The 19,920-nt window shown below is 42.1% G+C and overlaps 1 protein-coding gene across 2 annotated transcripts in view; it reads right to left on the reverse strand.

The window, feature by feature from the left end:
* The window catches only part of hspa12a (heat shock protein 12A), a 55,773-nt gene extending 38,187 nt beyond the window's left edge, over nt 1–17,586 (reverse strand). The window contains exon 1 of one of the 2 annotated variants that reach the window (XM_031873055.1): nt 17,206–17,586. In XM_031873055.1, coding sequence (XP_031728915.1) covers nt 17,206–17,248 — 43 coding nt within the window. In that variant the 5' untranslated portion in view covers nt 17,249–17,586. The remainder of the gene's footprint in view (nt 1–17,205) is intronic. The other variant, XM_031873054.1, reaches the window with a different exon arrangement.
* Between the last annotated feature and the right edge of the window lie 2,334 nt (nt 17,587–19,920).

The raw sequence follows: 19,920 nt of genomic DNA on the forward strand, positions 1-19,920 counted from the left end.
TTAAACTGACACCATTATTCGTATCATCAGTTAACAGTTGAACCGTTAACTATAAAAATCCCTCGTACATTAGGATTATTTTGCCTGAATGTATAACTCATTTTTGTGGATGACTTGTTGTACTGACTCTGAATTTTGGCCCAAAGCCTGACAGCTTACAAGTGCAACAATTCAAGCTGAATCTAGTTTAAATATGTCAAATGTTCATAAACATGTTAATAAAGCTACAGAGAATCTCTGGAGGTCTTGTTTCAGAGGACAGTGGTGTCTAAGACTGTGATGAAACACAGTTTATTGTTCACTGCAGCACACTGACAGGCACGAACACAACAAAACGGACTATCAAAGAGTCACATTCATGAGGGGCGACCGCAAAATGAGTTTGTGGAGAGAATGTGCTGTTTCTTCTTCCCATGTGAGGTCCCATTCATTCACACCCCCATACTCCTCTTTCCCCGGCTGACTGCATCCACTTGGCCATCAGCCCAGACACACAGTGCAGAGAAACAGCCTGACAACAGCTGCAGCCACTACACACACACACACACACACACACACACACAGACATCCACATGTAACATATTGTTAGAATGAAGCTGCTCAGAGCTTTTAGATTCTCAATACCTTATATCTAATCATTTTGACCCTAGACTTTATCGTTGTCATGGTGGATAAAGCCTCTGAAATACACGTAGATATTCAAACTCCAATGAATGAATTTGTTTTAGATTAGGTTAGCAGCCTCTTAGGGCTGGCAGAGGTAGCTTTAATAATTCAGATTTCTCTGGCCAGATACCTGTTATGAGACACTGTCAACTGGGGGGGGGGGGGTTTGTGACTCGATGCAGAAAACGCATTTCTCAACGTTATGATTGCCTGAAACATTTCTGTGACACCGAGCTGTTTGTTCCTTACCGCTGCCCCTGACAGACGTAACACACGTGCGTCTTGTTTACGTTATAAGTAACGCACGGAAGCATTTCGCTTCTTCTTCTTCCGCCAAACTCCGAAAGGGTGAAGCAAATCACAGAGTGGATTGCAACTTTTTTTGCCAAGGATGCGCCCCTACTCAGTCATTGAGAACCTGTGTTGCAGACTTTGGAACTGAGATACGACATCCATCTCAACAACCAAACCACACTAAAGTCATGGAGTCACTGCAGAAAGGGTAGGACATCTGTTAGCACAGACTATAGTGCGTTTTTATAGTGGTATTGTATCATAAATATTTCCAAATCTCTGATGGCTCGCCCTCTTTTTACCTATTGTTATTGAATTTGATCATATCTTTTATATGACATGAATTGGTTTTACCTCCAGGGCAGACGTCGATGCTCATTCAGGGTTACATTGAACATTTACTACTACTAGACAACTTCATTACTAATTTATCCTCTGCTCCGATCACAAACACCAGTCTGCTCTAAGCGCATCCACCATCACACGACCACACACTAACTGCGCACACATCACACGCCGAGCTTTTCCTTTTCACAGAAACACTGCCACGAGTGACAAATGACATCCTCATAATGGCTGACAATGGCAAACATTCTATCTATTGGGGCGGCTGTGGCTCAGGAGTTGGAGGGACTCGTCCACTAATTGGAAGCCTGGCAGTCCCCGGCTCCTCCAGTCTGCATGTGTCCTTGGCTGTGCCATCAGTGTGCGGGTGAACCATGGCAACTTGTATGGCAGCCTCTACCACTAGTGTGTGAATGAGTGAATGATGGCTGGTGTTGTAAAGCGCTCTGAGTGTCACTAAGACTGACAAAAGCATGATACGAATGCAGTCCATTTATCATGTGTGTCTGTGGAGTTCTGCCAGGTCCATATCCTCTGACTTACTTTCTATGTTCCATGACTTCATTTCCACATTCTGAAGCTTTTCTTCCACATTCTCAGACTTCCAATCATTATTCTGAAACTTTTGTTCTATATTCTGACATTCATTAAGATTTTCTGACTTCCACAGTGGACTCAGACTTTCTTTTCATATTCTATTACTTCTATTCCACATTCATTCTAAAATGAAAAAGGGCTTTTGTGTACTCTGCACCCTCATCCTGGAATATGTTGCAGAATGACTTAAAACTAAAATAACTGATACCACTTACTGCTTTTAAATCTAAAATGAAAGAAATAGAGGCAGGTTCCCAAAAACGTCAATGTTTTTTAAATTAACTAGGTTAAGTCACTGTCTCTTAACTTTTAATTTCTTTTAACTTGTCTTGTTCTGTGTTTCCTGTCGGTAAATATGTGTTTCTTGTGTTGCTGCCTGTCTTGGTCAGGTCTCCCTTGAAAAAGAGATTTTTAATCTCAATGGGACTCATCTGGTTAAATAAAAAAAATAATAATAATTAAAGCTGCGAGCAGCGATGAACGGGCCCTCGCAATCTGCAGCGCGTCGGGGGTGCCGGCGGGACTCCGGCCTGCGCGTCCGAGAACGTCCGCGACCGTCGGACGGCGCGTCCGTGAGCGAGACGTTTTTAATCCCGCGTGGACCGCCTGATGCTGGAAATGATGCTTTGCAAATAGTCCGATGCTTCCTGTATCCTCTGCCTGGTGCTACAGAACGCGTGCAAACATGCATCATGTAGCTCTGTGTCAAATGTAAACCACATAGTGTAAAAGTCATGTAAATCGGAGGTGTTTATCACAAAATCCAGATTTCCTTTCGCCAGCAGGTGGCGCTGTGAGTATTAGGGGAAATGAGCTTGTAGACATCCTCAGGCCATGAGTGTTATCAAGCATGTGAAGTTTGAGACTATTTGGAACAAATCCAGCTGAGTTACATCAGCTTTTTTCATGGGGAATCACGTAAAGTAGCCGCCCGCTACAGCTAAACGATTCCGTCAAACGTAAAGCTTTTGATAACTTTTAATCACAACTGTCTTGACATGGTACTGACAAAATTTAAAGTGGATCTGATGAAGTCCCTAGGAGGAGTTCGTTAAAGTATAGCGACTAGAAATAGGCCAAAATCTATTGAAAAATGACACAAATATCAACATTACCGACTTCCGGTAGGATTTAGAGCATGGTCCCAAGAGACTTATATTTAAGTCTCCATAGGATACATCTGCCTATCAAGTTTCATACATGTAGCTCAAACGTAGCGCTGGGGCTGCTCTTTTGAAATCTTGTAGGGGGCGCTATAGAGGCAATTTAAAACGGACAAGCCAAAAACCCATATACACCATGTCTTCTTATGACCTATGACACATGTACAAAGTTACATGAGTTTTTGAGTATCCCAACCCACTAAACCATCAGCTTCCTTTTTCATGGTGAACGATGTGTCGCCACGGCAACAGCGTTCAACAAAAACTCACAATATTCTTGGCGATTTATCATCAATGTCTTAAGGCTATCCTTACCAAATTTGAGATTCATCAGGTCACCTGGCTAGGAGGAATAAATCAAAATATGACATTTCCTTTAGCCAGTAGGCGGCGCTATGAGTTATTGAATTTCTTTTAATTGAAGTATGTTCAAGCTTGAAGTAGCATCATGCATAAGAAGTTTTGTGCAGATTGGATAATGTACCATGGAGTTATAACAACTTCTTTTTTCATAAACAATGAGGCAAAATGGCCGCCACGCCACGTCAAGGTTCTTCGATGAAAACTCTCGATTTTCATAACTTTTAATCACAAAGGTCTTAAGAGCATCCTGACCAAAGGAGAAGTTGATCGCATAAATTCTCTAGGAGGAGTTCGTTCAAATACGAAGGATGAAATCTGTAAAAAGTGTCAAAAAGCACAACTTCGTGGGTTTACTGTAGCGCCCCCTAGTGGTTGAATGCAAAACAATTCTGAGGGTATGTTACAGGATGCGATGTGCACATATCCTGCAAATATTGTAATTTTAGGACAAACGGTTTAGAAGTTATGTGTATTGATATTAAGCCACGCCCCTAAGAAGTTTATTGGTCCATATCTTTTAAACGCTAAGAGCTATCAAAGATCTTTTGATACCTTTGATGATCTAGATCAAATAATGATTCACCGCAGATTTGGTAAGAATCGGACGCAGCATGTAGGAGGAGCTTGCAAAAATGTGTTTTTCACTAAATTCAATATGGCGGAAAATCTAAGGAGGCGGAGCTTAGGGGTCTGAGAGGCTTTTTTGTAGATCTAGCGGATTGGGACATGTGTGTCGAATTTGAAGTAAATCGGACATACTGGCCGAGGGGCGTCGCCGGTCCGATTTGTAGGGGGCGCTAGAGACCCATTTTTTTACATGGAAATATTCAAATTTTGGCAGCAGAGTTTCTCCACCAGACGTGACAGGTGTGCAAACTTGGTGAGTTTTCATGCATGGCAAGTACCCCTACAAGCTCCATCCCCAGAAAAATAAAAGTCATAAATAATAACCCTTACAGTTTCAATAGGGCCTTCGCAGGTCCGACGTTGGCGGTTGCTCGGTCCCTAATAATAACAATACCCCTTACAATTTCAATAGGGCCTTCGCGGCCCGACGTTGTCGGTAGCTCGGGCCCTAATTAAAGCTGCGAGCAGCGATGAACGGGCCCTCGCAATCTGCAGCGCGTCGGGGGTGCCGGCGGGACTCCGGCCTGCGCGTCCGAGAACGTCGGACGTCGCGTCCGCGAGCGAGACGTTTTTAATCCCGCGTGGACCGCCTGATGCTGGAAATGATGCTTTGCAAATAGTCCGATGCTTCCTGTATCCTCTGCCTGGTGCTACAGAACGCGTGCAAACATGCATCATGTTGCTCTGTATCAAGTGGAAACCACATAGTGTAAAAGTCACGGAAATCGGATGCTGTTTGTCAGAAAACGCAGATTTCCTTTCGCCAGCAGGTGGCGCTGTGAGTACTAGTGAAAATAAGCTTGTAGACATCCTCAGGCCATGAGTGTAATCAAGTATGAGAAGTTTGGGACCGTTTGGAACAAGTCCAGCTGAGTTACATCAGCTTTTTTCATGGGGAATCACGTAAAGTAGCCGCCCGCTACGGCTAAACGATTCCGTCAAACGTAAATCTTTTGATATCTTTTAATCACAACGGTCTTGACATGGTACTGACAAAATTTAAAGTGGATCTGATGAAGTCCCTAGGAGGAGTTCGTTAAAGTATAGCGACTAGAAATAGGCCAAAATCTATTGAAAAATGACACATAAATGAAACTGGACGACTTCCGGTGGGGTTTAGAGCATGGTCCCAAGAGACTTATATTTAAGTCTCCATAGGATACATGTGCCTATCAAGTTTCATACATGTAGCTCAAACGTAGCGCTGGGGCTGCTCTTTTTGAAATCTTGTAGGGGGCGCTATAGAGGCAATTTAAAACGGACGATTAAAAAAATCATATCGAATATTTCTTCCAATGACCCATGTCATTGCCATGACACATGTACAAAGTTCCATGAGTTTTTGAGCATGCCAAGTCACTAAACCATCAGCTTCCTTTTTCATGGCGAACGATGCATTGCCACGGCAACAGCGTTAATCCAAAATGCACAATATTCATGATAATGCATCATCAATGTCTTAAGGCTATCCGTACCAAATTTGAGACTCATCAGGTCACCTGGCTAGGAGGAGTGTGTCAAATTTCAAGTCAATCGGACATACTGGCCGAGGGGCGTCGCCAGTCCGACTTGTAGGGGGCGCTAGAGAGCCATTTCTTAACACAGAAAGATGCATTCTTTTTCAGATGGCTATATTCACCAGGCCTGACAAGTCCCCAAAATGTGGTGAGATTTCATGCATGGCAAGTCCTCCAACCATGCGTACGTTTACCCAAACGGGTACAATATCAATAGGGCCTTCGCGGCCCAACGTCGGTAGCTCGGGCCCTAATAAAAATTTGAACCGGTCCTTTAGTTAATAATAGAATAGAAAGTATATAGAATAAAACACAACGTTAATAGAATAACTTGTCCACCTTAAATAAGGCCACTTTAAATGAGCTGCTAAGTTCACAGCTATACCGTCACTGCTAACTTCATACTGACCTCCCACTGCCAGGCTTGTAATACACTGGCAGAAACCCTGTGCTGTAGGCCACAATTGCTACAAAGGAAAAAGAACTGAAGTGATGTGTTCTGTCTATCTCTCCTCCGCTCCCTTCAGTAGACTACCGGGACAGGGCCCGAAGCAAATAGCTTAAACCAATGTTTACGACAGCTTTCCTTTTGTAGCATGCGAGGTTCAAACGTGATAAATACATCTCTTGACAACACACAGCAAACATCGGATTTCTTCTTCATATTCATCTTTTTTGTCCAGAACTTCTTTGCCAGCCAACTTAGCTTAGAGTCCAAAGTGCCACTTGTTTAGGCAGACCGAGTGTTCGATTCCTGACCGCCTACTGGACTTTTAAACCATTCATTTCCTCGTACCAACTACCTCCACGTTTCCACATCAAAGTAGCCAGACAGAGTGAGAAACAGATGGTGTGGTGCTTTGTTCATTGCAACAAAGACCTTCATATAAAACAATGAACAGAGACGTCTGACAGAAAGACAGAGCGAGTTCCTGGAGAGGGCAGTGTGTTTCGGTCACTCTCTAAGGAAATGCTTCCAAACTCTCTGCTGAACAATGGCTTTCCTTCCTGCCTGCCTGGAAACAAGTGATAATAGCAAACAGCCCCAGCTTACTGATGACAATCCTCTTCACCCAGACAACACAAAGCGTGCTGGCATCCAACACACATGAATGAAGTGATTACTGGTGTTTGATGTGTCCGGTGTTCTCACATTGTATCACATACCGTCATGTTTCAGATCGGATTCTGCAGCCATGCTTTTCTTAGGGTGTGTGTATATTTTGAGAACTTATGAATTATTCAACAGTGAGGAAGTATTCTGAGCTCAGCAATGCAGCTTCACATTTTAAGAATACATATCTGTCCAAGCTGGCTTGCAGTTGACTAAAAAAGCATTTAATTCTGCTTCATATTGACTAATAAACTCATCAGGAGGCTGCTGTTCCCCTTTCTGTGCTGTGGACAATACATCCACAGACAGCACCCACAGGTTCTGCAGAGGGGTTGTACTGACAGGGCGGAACATTTATCATGTGTCTGCTTCACACAGATGTATAAATGAATCAGAGATGCATTTAGCATTTTTTCAGAATGCAAATGGATACACTTGTTCTTGCACTCTGCATGTTTTCTGTGTGCATGGATTTCATCCCATAGTCCAAAGACACGTCGGTCACAGGGACTACTAATTCTTTATTAGCTGTAGGTGTTTGTCTACAAGAGTGTGAGCCCTGAATTGTCAAACCAATGTCTATATTTGACAGAAAAGAATGATTCTGTTGGCCCAAACATTAACAGAACATGTGTGATCTTATCTTGCCTCACGCATGCTGATACCAATATATCTGTGATAATTTAATATTTGCCAGTGATATCAATTCATGGGTCAGCCTCTACCTCTGAGATAGACTGGGGATCTGTACAGGTGTAGCTGCCTTTGGCCCCATTTCTCTCAGCCCCATGTAGCCAAATGTTTATCAGGATACAGCATTTCCATTATGTAGTCCATTATTGTTCAAAATAGATGAATTCCTATTGTGACATGCCATTATTAATCTGAACACAGTACAGCTGCAATGAGCTGTCGTTGATTTGCTTCTGATCAGGGCTTAAGTCAGGTAGTGCGAACTCAGCATTAGTCGACAAGAATTTATTTTTTTCGTTCTGGGCAGACAGACATCTGTGAGATCACAAATATACCTTTAAAGATGAATCCCAAGTACCTTACTATTTGTCATTCTAATGACATGATGAAGACCCAGCAAGGTCCAAATGTTGCCTTTGTTAGTGTAAGAAAACCTTTTGGGAAAGTGTTTCAACGTGTCCACAGAAGGAAAGACGTGTCCACAATATCTGCAGAGAGAATATTTAGACATGTGTGACAGTGTAGACTTCTGAACATTGTTTTGGTTTTCTAAATGAGTGCTGTTTCCTCCCTTCCTCTTTACCAGCTCCAGCATCTGATGTCCTGTGAGTAGCCCCTCCCCCATCCTGTCCCTCCCACCCCTCCTCAGATCACCAACTCCTCCTCCACATGGCTCATGTCTGAGGCTACATCCATACTACGTTTTTAAACGAAAACAGAGTTTTCAAACAAAAACGATCTCCATCCACACAGCGTTTCAGCATCGTTTTCGAATTGATCTCCGTCCATACTAACACGCCTGAAAACAAATATCACGTGACTCTTCACGTACACTGGGCATGATGGTGGGTGTTGATGTAAACAGGAAGTAGATTGGTTGCTTCGTTAAACAAAATACGAGAGAGTAATAAAGTAGTCTTTAATAATGAAAGGTCGTGTTTGATACTTATGATCTTCTCTAAAAGATTGCTCTATGAACTCAAACACACATTTCGTGGAAAGTTTTAGAAATTTTATTTTTTAGTTACAACACTGCAGGTCTTGCTCTATTTCTCTCTCTCACATCAAATTTACTTTAAAATCAACACTTACACATAAAGGTTTACTAGATTATGGGTCCATCCATAGGTCTGATAACGCCGCTCGCTAATCGCTCAAATAACAGCTGCTTCCTCCGTAATAATGCAGACTTTAACTGAACAACAGCTGCTAGTAAAGACAACAAGGTCAGCAACGCCTGTAATCAGTTCTCCATGTTAAATTAACCTGGTAGTCGATCGGTAATCAATGTTGTTGTTTGTGAGCTTTCGGGTAAGGGTCAGGTGATATGAGTGTGACGAATCAGGGAAGGACACGTCATGACTGCTAAGAACCAATCAAGTAGCGAACTTGAGTGTGGGCCTCATCATTTCTAAACATATCCATTTTCGACCGTCCACACAAAAACGCAACCCGGAGTTTTCAAACTTATCCATCTTCAGGAGCGTTTTCAAACCCTCCATTTTCGGTCCTCGAAAACACCTACGTAGCGTGGACGCACGGTGTAAACGTAGCAAAACATATGCATTTTCAAATGGAAACGGAGTAATGTAGACATGACATGACACAATGCTTAAAGGCTTCCTGTTCTCGTTTTCCCTCAACATTCTGCACCGTATCCTTATCCTGTCAGCTGGGGTCACTGATTAGGTCACCATGCCATATTGTCTTTTATTTGACAGCATAGGTGGTGTTATGGTGGTGACATTTTTCTGTCTTGTGTAAATGTGTATTTGTAAGGTTTAGCTGAACGTTTCCAAAAGCGTAGCTCATCACACCTCTTCCTGACACACTGCATTGTGGGGGAGCAAACTGTGAAGAGATCTACGTATACTATATAGATATACAATAAATAGATATATATATATTTATACTAAAGTGGGTTATCACAGACCCTTGGCTAGCCCCCCCCCACACCGCTACTCCGTCAAGCTGTCAGAGCTACATTACCATGGAGCCCACACTGTCACTACTGCACTCCCTGTAGAAATATGAACTAGTTTTGGGAAAAACAATAAAGAGATTTCATAGAGAATCAGACAGAAGGGTCTACAATATGAGTTATATACCAGAATGTCAAGCTGATTCAGCTGTGAAAACATGACGTTACAGATCACAGTGTAACTTTGAACCACATCACGAGTGCTTGTTCTGGCCACTGAGAGGCTCAGATTGTTATTATAAATTTATGGAAATTTAAGTCTTAAAGTCAAAGATAGACATTGTTTCATTTCAAATCGAATAAACACAGAGCCAAAACATAACTGTGCATACTGTGGCATCACCAGGGGCCAGGTGGTAGATAGATGCTACCTCCCTTTTAATGATCAGCAGCCAAACCACAAGATGGCCACCAATGCACCAACTGCAGCTCCCAGAAGGCCTCACCACTCACCCAGGTGTGGGTGTTTAAGCCACCTGATTAAGACAGGACTGGAGAGCTGCAGGAGGAGGAGGAGGAGGAAGAGCACACGGCTGGAAGGAAATCCGAGAACTAACCTGGACTGGAGAACGGTACCGAGCCAGACTGAGGAGGATTGAAAGGAAGAAGACCCGGTAGCCGGTGAAACCGAGGATACACAAAGTTGAGTTTATTTAACACTGTTCAGTTGAACGAAGCTTTATCTCCTCTTGGACGCTTTTTGTTTGTTTTGGTCTTTTTGAGTTTGATAAAGAGATTTACCGGTGTTGCCAGTAACAGAAGAATAAAACTTGACCTTTTTCTGGCAACCTTTGATTTTTGCCAGTTTTTATTAATTACCTTGCACCGCCCTAGTCTGCCATACTGACCTCTCATGACATTACAATATGTACAGGCTGCACTGTTCAGCTCCCTGTGCGTCACACAGGATTTGTGAGTGAAGAGGAATGAGCTAGTATACCAGCGTGCAATATCACCATTTCATATTTCCAATTCAATACGTGCAATAATGTGAACTCAACCATTCAATCTCGTGGTGTAACGGACCGTTGGGGTCTGTGATCTGTACGGATCCCCCCTCATGGTTCAGCCGACTGTTATCCGCAAATATTAAGTAATTTATGCTTTTCTAGTTGCCCATCTCTGATAATGTTACAATGTAAACAACCAATCTGTGTTTAAAACGACAGCAGAGCTAGTAACGTTAGCAGCACCGCTAACGGCCAACGAACGGAGGTTCCGTTCGGTTACATTATGATAAAAATACAATCTTATATTTCATTATCATTTGAATATGTGTTTTTATAGAGAAACACTAGAGATGACTATAACAAAGTAAAAGGATAACTTTTTGATGGTTTACTGACTTCAGAACGGTTGAAAGTATTTTTGGGACGGTGGCAAAAAAATCTTGTAGACCAGCTGCTAGAATCAAACAACAAAGAGATCTCTCTCTGCCAATATGTATCATCAATGATCAATAATTGGTATTGGTGGCAAATAAATGTGATCAGGGATCTCAAAAGTTATATTTTCTCCCATTTTTCTTTGGTGCTGATCCGATCTGATTGTTCTTATATTTGCCCGCTGTGGGACTAATAAAGGCTGATCTTGTCTTCACTTATCTTATCTTGGAGAAGTTAATGGCCGCGGTGTTAAACCACCCAACCCCCTCAACACCCACCACCAACCAAACCGTCTCACACCCTCCCTGCCCCCACACAATTCACAGACAGATGTCAACAACATGCAGAAGCCACTTCATTTACTGAACGGTTATGTAAATGAAGTACCTTTTGGTTTTCTATTCAACTCATTTGAGCTTCAACTCTTTCAGTTGCAGTTGAACTTGATTTGCAGCAGAGAGTAATCTAGATACTTGCAACTGAGGCTACATCCACACTATGTTTCCATTTTAAAACTTGTATCTTCTGCTATGTTTACACCGAGCGTCCACACTACCCCGGAGTTTTAGAGCACCGAAAACGAAGAAGTTTAGAAACGTCATCCGCGTTGGCTACTTGATTGGGTCTTAGCAGTCTGATTCATCACGCTCCTATCACGTGAGAACAAACAGCATTGATTATCGATCGACTACCAGCGGTTAATTCAACATGGATAACTGAGACGTTGCTGATCTTGTTGTCTTTACTTCTTCAGTTAAATTCTGCATTTTATAATGCTACTACGGAGATCGTTTTTGGACGGAGATTTTGGACGGAGATCGTTTTTGTTTTAAAACCCCGGTTTTAAACAGAAACGTCTCAGTGTGGATATAGCCTTAGAGAAAGTACTTATTTTCTTTACTGATACACTTGGAAAGTCAAGACACAAATTGCTCAGTTAAAAAAAAGTATCACTTTAATTGTGAGCACTGTTATCTGACTCATAAAACCCAGAGCTCAAGTTAGACACTGACTGTGCTTCAAGTACACCGACTGCAGGTGTGGAACTTGTTCCAAGTATGCAAACACCCAACTAAGTACAGGACCTTGTCCACATCCACTGAATTCAGCTTGTCTCCATAGAACTTTTGAGCAACAACATCCCCAGAAAGTCAGACAGGAAGTGTTCTTTTCAGTCCCATTTTGCTCTATCGCTAAGTAGAAACTATCTAAAGGTAGAAACAAAGATTCAGTGTTTCTCCTGCAATATCTTGACAAAAAAACACTGGGTCATCTAAAATGAAGGTGAAACTGGACCAACATTTGCTGCAACGCAATGTTGACTGCTCTCTGCGTTGGTCAATAAAATACGTGCAAGTACACGTTCACTACTTTCTAATCTGAACGACGTATACGCTTTACATCATGACAATTAACACAAAGAATAAAGGATTGTCCCCGTGATAACTTTAAAGAGCTGTAAAATCCGGTCTCTGAGGATAATAACCCTCTTTGCAGTATCCAACCTCATGGATTTATTACTCAAACCAGCCGCACTGGTCATCTTCTCACTGGTACCTGAAGCAACACACATTTTCTGTAATGAACATGAACTAGGAGCCACAGATTAACCAACTTCAACATCATGTTAGGTGCAACTAAAAAATGGACGCAGGTTGACCTGTGATGTGAGGGTTTGTTTTTATGGTGAAAATCACAATGTTCAGCTTGGAATTTCAGCAATTTGTAATTTAGATCCTACTTTTGCATATCATTTTGAAGTTAAAAAACGTTATCATGAAATGAAAGATGGGACATAAAACTGAACCCAAGAGTGCCTTGTTACATTGTAAACACGTGGCTTCTTCTACTTGGGATGTAGTAAACGACTATATCGCAAACATCAACCACATAGTCATTTTTTTGGTGCCAAGATGAGACTCGCTTCAGACCAATCTGACTTCAAATTAACAGTAAGCCACTTATGAGAGTGATTGAGAATCTTCCTGTTTCCACAGACCAGTTTCACTGAGCAGACCACCTCAGAGTCACTCAGACAACATCCGGACATTCTGTGTGGTATTCTAAATGCAAGCCCTCTAAAATATCAAATACAGACTGAATTCAGATGAGTTTACGAGAATGATCCAGCTGGGATGATCATAAACAACATATGATATATTTTAGAGAGAAATTTGAAAATATTGAGATATCGTTTATAATATCGATATATTATTCTATAACATATATAATATCATACCATATTGCCCAGCCCTCACGGTTCAGAGAGGATCCCGACATCTGTCCACCTTGACTTCTCCTATAACCTTCTTCACTTCCTGCTGTATTTCCTATCTGAAATTTTTGGCTGGGCGATAATTCAATATGATGATTTATTGTGTTTCAATAGAATTGCATCGTGATGAAATCCTATATTAAGATGTCATGATACACATTTACGTCATCTAAATTAATAAAGACGAGCACATAGTAATTCAATTTTTTCAGGAAAGCTGATAATTTTGCACTTAAAATTTGAATTTAATAAGAAAATACTCTCATTTGTCAGGTATTTCATTCACACCAGAGTATGCAAACCATGTGGTTATTACATAAAGTCTATTTATTTATTGCTGTACAGGAAAACATGCTAAATAGCGTTATACATAATGGTATCAATATATGAAATGACCTATATCTGGATAGAAGATGGTCATGTCGCCCAGCGCTGAAACCAGCACACGCAATAAAACACTTGATTAGCCAACCTCATGTTCAAAATGTTCTTTATGGTCTAGCTCATCAGCTGAGAGGTGTTCCAGCTGATCTCATTTTGCCGTGTTAACTCCCTGCACTGCTCTCTGCTGAACTGCAGTCCCAGAGGCATCAGGAACCTATCAATAATGTGGGAAGGACTAGTGAATAAAGGGAAAATGCTGTGTCAGCTAAGAGCCACACCTCACACTGCACTGAGAGCAGAGATGAAATGAGACAAGCGTTGGAAGCTCTCCCCGTCTTGGATGCTGTTATCTCAAGCACAATGTTAGGACATTCTGGACAGCTGTTTAAAAAGCAGATCGTAGTAATGCAGTTAGTAAAAGGCGAAGACATGATTCAGCAGAGTCACATCGAGCTCTGACCTCCCACTCATGGATGATCATAAAATGATCATCTATAATGTTTGTCTTTTGGCATGAGTCATATGAGTGATAATATTTTGTCTTATTTTTCTGTCAGCTCCATTTATGAGCATGAATGAATTTATGAGGAAGGTGTGGAAGTTATATTACCATGGCAACAAGCACTGAGCAACTGTCCTTGGCATTACAAATGAAACATTTTTAATTCTACATGAGCCGCAACATTTTATTCAGCTGAATTCATGAGCATCATTTCTACCAAGAGACCACAGCAGAAAGTGTTGAGACCCGTCCTTTTCTCCTCCACACCAGCAGGTGACCTGACTCCTGTGTGGGCAGCTATTCAAAATGTCTTGATCTTCATCTCCGTCTGTTCAAATATATCAAATATCACTTTAGCATTTGATAACAAAAAACAAAACTCCAGGCCCACTCAGTTTTTTCCTATGTGTACAGAGTGGTACAGGAGTGATGTACTTTTGTATTCCAACAGAAAGTTAGCATCGCCCTGGTTCCCTCCACAAACGATTCTTCCATGTGATTTTGTATTATTGCAGAAAATAGGCTCTTTTTATGTTTATATCATAAACAAACATTTATGATATTTACAGGTTTTGTTCATCAAGATAATCTTCACAAATGAACACCACTTTTATGATTTTTAAAGCGTGAATACAATCACCAGACGTAAAAAGCTAACGTCAGGCTATGAAGGAACTACACAATGGTCACATGAGCATGAATACACAACCAGGTTGTAAAGACGGACTAGTCAGCGTGATGACATTTACTCGTCTCATTTAGACACTTGTTAGCTTTTTTAAGACACGTAAAAGCTTCTAAATTTACCAGAGTATTTACTGACATATTCAATATTGTTGAAAAAAACGTTAAAATCTCTTCAGCTTATGTTAACCACAGACCTTATTTCAGACATCTAACCAAAAACACATTCAGAAAACACATTGACTTTGAGACGAGAGAACCGGAGGGGCAAAAATGCTGACTCATTTCCTGGTTTTAGGACTGATTCCTGCAGCACTCTATTCATTTGCTGTTTGGTGGGCATGTGACATAAGGGGTTGTGGGACAGACAACAGGCTCTGAATCAAGGGCACTGATGGGGCTGGTTGGTGGCCCAAAACTATGTGCAGAGCTTTGAATCAACGCTTGAACCTAATCCATTAAGATATGTCACAAAACGTCAAAGAAGACCTTTAAAGTATTGGTTGCCCTGATCTGCACTGATGTAGGTGTGAATGGTGGTTACTGTGCGTGTGTCGTGCCTTGTTTCTTCCGTGGTGACACATCTGCTGGACCAACAATGACTATCGACAGCACTGCCAGCAACCCCTGAAAGTACCTGAACTTTGAGCTACGATCACTTTCAGACTACATCTTGCTTCGTGGAAAAGTGGACCAAAAAACACTTATTTTTATTTGGCATCTAAAATCATATATGCTTTATCTGAAATCTGACATGGCCCACAGAGGGTTAGTTCTGCATATCAATGTGAGCAAATCATGAACACAGGGCCTCGTTTATTCTCCAAGTGCTGCTGTGAAAATACAAGACAAACACATATTAAGTTGCTGACCTCACCAGGAATTAGACACGGAAACTCTGCCATATTGGCTTTGGAGGTGCTGAGCCTAATGTGATCAGTCAAGCTCAGTGTCACACCCCATAGCATATGACATGTGGGTGTTGTCCTTTATCATGATTCTGCAACATCCTGCTGCAAGTTAAGGCCATTTGGTTTCACTGCAGGGGAGACAGGCTACAGTCAGAGGTCAGCAGAGTGATGCTGCATTCATGCCTCATGGGAATAATCCCACTCGCTCAAAGGCATTGCATCCAGAGTTTGAACTCTTAAGAAGGTGTAAAGTCACTGAGTCACATACAAATGTATTCAGACTATATGCTGTGGGGTGACACAAGCAACTTATCTTTACACACACACACACACACATGGCACCTGTGCAGTAAGATTATGTAAGATCGTGACTATGTATGAAGCCACAACATGATAATAACATCCAGGTAAGAAAACGTCCCTGAAGATGACAACAGAATACATGGCAGGTATCTGCACTCTTTACAGTGTTCACGTCATCAACCCACAAGTTAGAAATGCACAACGTCTGGTATTCAGCTCTCATCCCAGCAGGCCATCAAGGTGCAGTCTCTGTGGCCCTCCCTCAGTCACATTATATGATACTGGAGCGTGGCCAAAAGTTTGTCTGAATATCTCCTGAGAGGATAGAACTTCAAAAGAAACTCCATTTGTTTTGCCTAATTTAAAGCTTGTTCTCTAAAATACGAATTCGTATGATGCCATACATGACAAAACTACAGAAAAGCGCAAATTTAAAATTCATACTTTGTTGGAATGGCGCACACTGCTCACCATCGCCATCCACAGCGGATTATGCTGTGAAATCATAGTGAAACCTCCTATTTGAAACATTGTTAAGATAAACGTTGCTTGGTGTGTCGAATGGCCGCCGAACTTTACGGTATGAGTACTTGCAAAATATCTTACATAATGACTAGGAATTACTATAGTGAATGCTTTCAGACAAGCGAGCAGCAAAACATGGGAGGTATCCCAATAGAGTCATTGCAGTACGGTGTGTACATGGCAGGAGAAAGTGCTATCGGGGCAAACCTATCTTCCATCCATCCATCGAGCAGACACAAACATGTTGGACTCACAAACCCGTTCATGTAGCGCTACCCCCGGCCAGCCAGCCGCACCGCGCACCAGTGTGGGCGGGTGCTGAACGCTGCGCTACCTGAGGGCATGGTGCGGACTTTCTTTTTGCTGCATTGAGTCACACAACTCCGGTGGGACGGGTCACGTGACCAAACTCTGCGACGTTATGAAGAACCGAATCGAATATGTTCTCCAGAACAATCTGAAAACACGGTGCTCAGCCTCGCAGTAGGGAAACACACGCTATAAACTTGTAATATCGCCATGTTTTTTGTGTTTTTTCCCTGGAGCGCTGTGCACGCCAGTAGGCGAGGCCCAACACACTGCGGTGCCCTTGGAGCGCCGAGCCAGCGCTCCTCCAGCCTCCATGGCTCCTCCAGCCTCCGCTCAGCGGCGGAGGCGTCAGGAAGACGTTTTCATAAACACCGTCATTCTACAACGTTTCAGAATCAACAGCCTTCACTATCCTCAGAAATATCGCCAAAGTGCACGAGAACGCGTACCTCAGACGACCACACCGAATCGCAAACTGCATACGTGCACGCGCAATGATTGCTGTCGGAGATGACCACCGCTGAAAAAAAAAGTACAAACAAACCCAGTTAACACGAGCTTATTTACCTGTTAGTATCTTATCTGCCGCCGTTTCCTTCTCAGTCATCATATCCCGCAGTTTCACCTCCTCCCGAGCCTTCTCGCCGATACAGCTGCACCAGGCAATCTTCCTGCTTTACTGGGGATACTGGGCCAAATGAGAAACAAGTTCTCAAAAACAGCCTCCGCGCTGCTAATCCAACGTCCACTTTGATTTCACTTCGCCTTGCCGCTTCCTGTTCTATGGACAGGGCGTTAAAAAGCACATGGAGGAGATTTGGGGTCTGGAGGTTGTTTGGAGTGGAGGGGGGGGCAGAGAGGATGTTGGACCCCAGACTGCTGCTCTGTCCGCCCCTCCCACCACATGCACTGCTGTCCTGGCCAGGAATCCTGCTCCTGCCCAGTCTGCTGCAGCTCCAGACCGCCGGTAGGGATGCTGTGCCCTCCAGCAGCCACACATGAGTGAGTCCACATTCATCTCTAGGAACTTTGGTAATAAATACACAGATAAGGACTATTTGGCTGCTGAAACACTGTCATCAAAAGTTATTTAGATTGATAGATGATAGATAGATAGATGTATACTTTATTCATCCCCAGGGGGAAATTTGTTTGTAGCAGCAGCAAACAAAGTTACAGAGTAAACATAAAAATATGAAAGATGAAAGATGCTCAATATATACAATACATTAAGATAACAATATAATAACATTTTAATAAAATTTAAAGAAAATTAAAGCTGCGAGCAGCATTGATCGGGCCCTCGCAACTTCACGCATGTCGAGGGTACTGGCAGGACTCTGTGTGACGCAGCCATGCATTTCTGTGACCATCATACACTACGTGTACGAGTTAGATGATATTTCCTGTGTAAACCAGCAGCGTAGCAAGATCATGTTGCCAGGTCTTAAGCCTCAAATGTTTTGAGTGTACCTCCGATACAATCATGAATGTAAGCCTGTTAAGATCATTAAGAAAATAAATGTGTGTGAATGCGCTTCAGTGTTTGTAACATAACAGACTGTCAGTTGCCTGGGATGGGGTTCAACTCCCTGCAGTGTCCTGCTGATTGTATTTGGACTTACATGGAATTTAACAAAATAGTAGTGCCATTTGCTGTTACTTGAACACTTTAATTTAACACTGTTTTCATTTTAAGTTCTTCTGCAACTTTAGATTGTAGTGTGAAGCATTCATTATAACGTTTAACCTGATTCTCGTGTAGAAGCTCTGGACAGATCATTTATGCTAATGCCCACTGACAGTGGCTTGACAACCACTTTTATCTAATTTCTGCTCTCCAAGGATCTTACTATGCACATATTTAGATCAGAGAAGTCTTTTTCTCATGGTGTGCCCACAAACCCTTTCAATAAGGTCAGTGTTTGGGCCGCTGTATTTATAGAATCCTGCTTACGTCCGTGCTTATCAGTAGGTGGCGCTATGACAATGAGTTAATATTGGCATGCAGAAGTCCTAAAACCATGACAGTCAACAAGCATGCCAAGTTTGGGACAGTTTTGAAAAAGTACAGTCGAGTTACAACAGCTTGATGAATGATTGCGAACCATGTAAAATGGCCGTCACACCATATCCACGTTGTTCGATGAAACCTAAAGCTTTTAGTAATTTTTAATCGCTAAGGTCTTTAGATTGTTCTGACCAAATTCTAAGCTGATCGGATTAATTCCCTAGGAGAAGTTCATAGTACAGCACCTGGAAATGGAAAAAAAACACGAGGAATTCATACAAAATTCAAAATGGCTGACTTCCGGTTGGGTTTAGAGCATGGTCCCAAGAAACTTTATTTTAAGTCCACATGTGATACATGTGCCTACCAAATTTTGTAAATCTATGTGAAACATACTGCGAGGGCTGCTTCGTCGAAATATTGTAGGGGGCGCTATTGAGCCGATTTGCCACTCTGAACCAATAAAATCATATTATATAACTACATTTCGGGCTTGTAATCTGCTTGCCAAGTTTGCTTATGTTTCGAGCATTTTTAGCCTCTCAAAATGACCTTCGTTGTTAACGGCGAAGACTGCATCGCCACGGTGGCACTATTACTATTATTCTAAATTATCATATAGATGTGTTCCGGGTCAGGATGTTATGACATACGAGAGATTTGGAGCAGATTTGACAATGTACGGCCAAGTTACAACAACTTCCTGTTTTGCGGCGAATGGTGTTTTTTTGACGCCACGCCACGGATACATAGTTCGATAACTTTTTGATCTTTGAGTAACTTTTCACTGCCAAGGTCTCAAGAGCATACTGACCAAATCTGAAGTCAATCAGGTCAAATATCTGGGAGGAGTTTGTTAAAGTATGACGCCTTGAAATGGTCAAAAAACGTCATAAAAGTCAAAATGGCCGACATCCTGTTTGGTTTAATGAAAAACTCCAAGAGGATTTTTTGTGCGTCTCATCACATTCCACATACCTACCAAATTTCATACAGCTAGGTGAAACCCAATGTTGGGGCTACTCAATAGGGGGCGCTATCGAGCCAATATTTCCTACCGCAGTTGGACACCCCAATCAGACTGCAATTTTCGCAAATTCTGGCTTGCGTGACAAATTTCACAAAATTCCCAGTATGCCAAGCACCTCCTTTTTGCGGCGAAACACCAAAAATAATAATAAGAATAAGAAAAAACATTCGAAAAACAATAGGTCCTCCGCTCCGACTACCTCGGTGCTCAGGCCCTAATAAAAAATGCAGAGTATATGCAA

The sequence above is a fragment of the Anarrhichthys ocellatus genome, unplaced genomic scaffold (assembly GCF_004355925.1).
Source record: "Anarrhichthys ocellatus isolate YVR2014 unplaced genomic scaffold, GSC_Weel_1.0 scaffold68, whole genome shotgun sequence".
Classification (NCBI taxonomy): Eukaryota; Metazoa; Chordata; class Actinopteri; order Perciformes; family Anarhichadidae; genus Anarrhichthys; species Anarrhichthys ocellatus.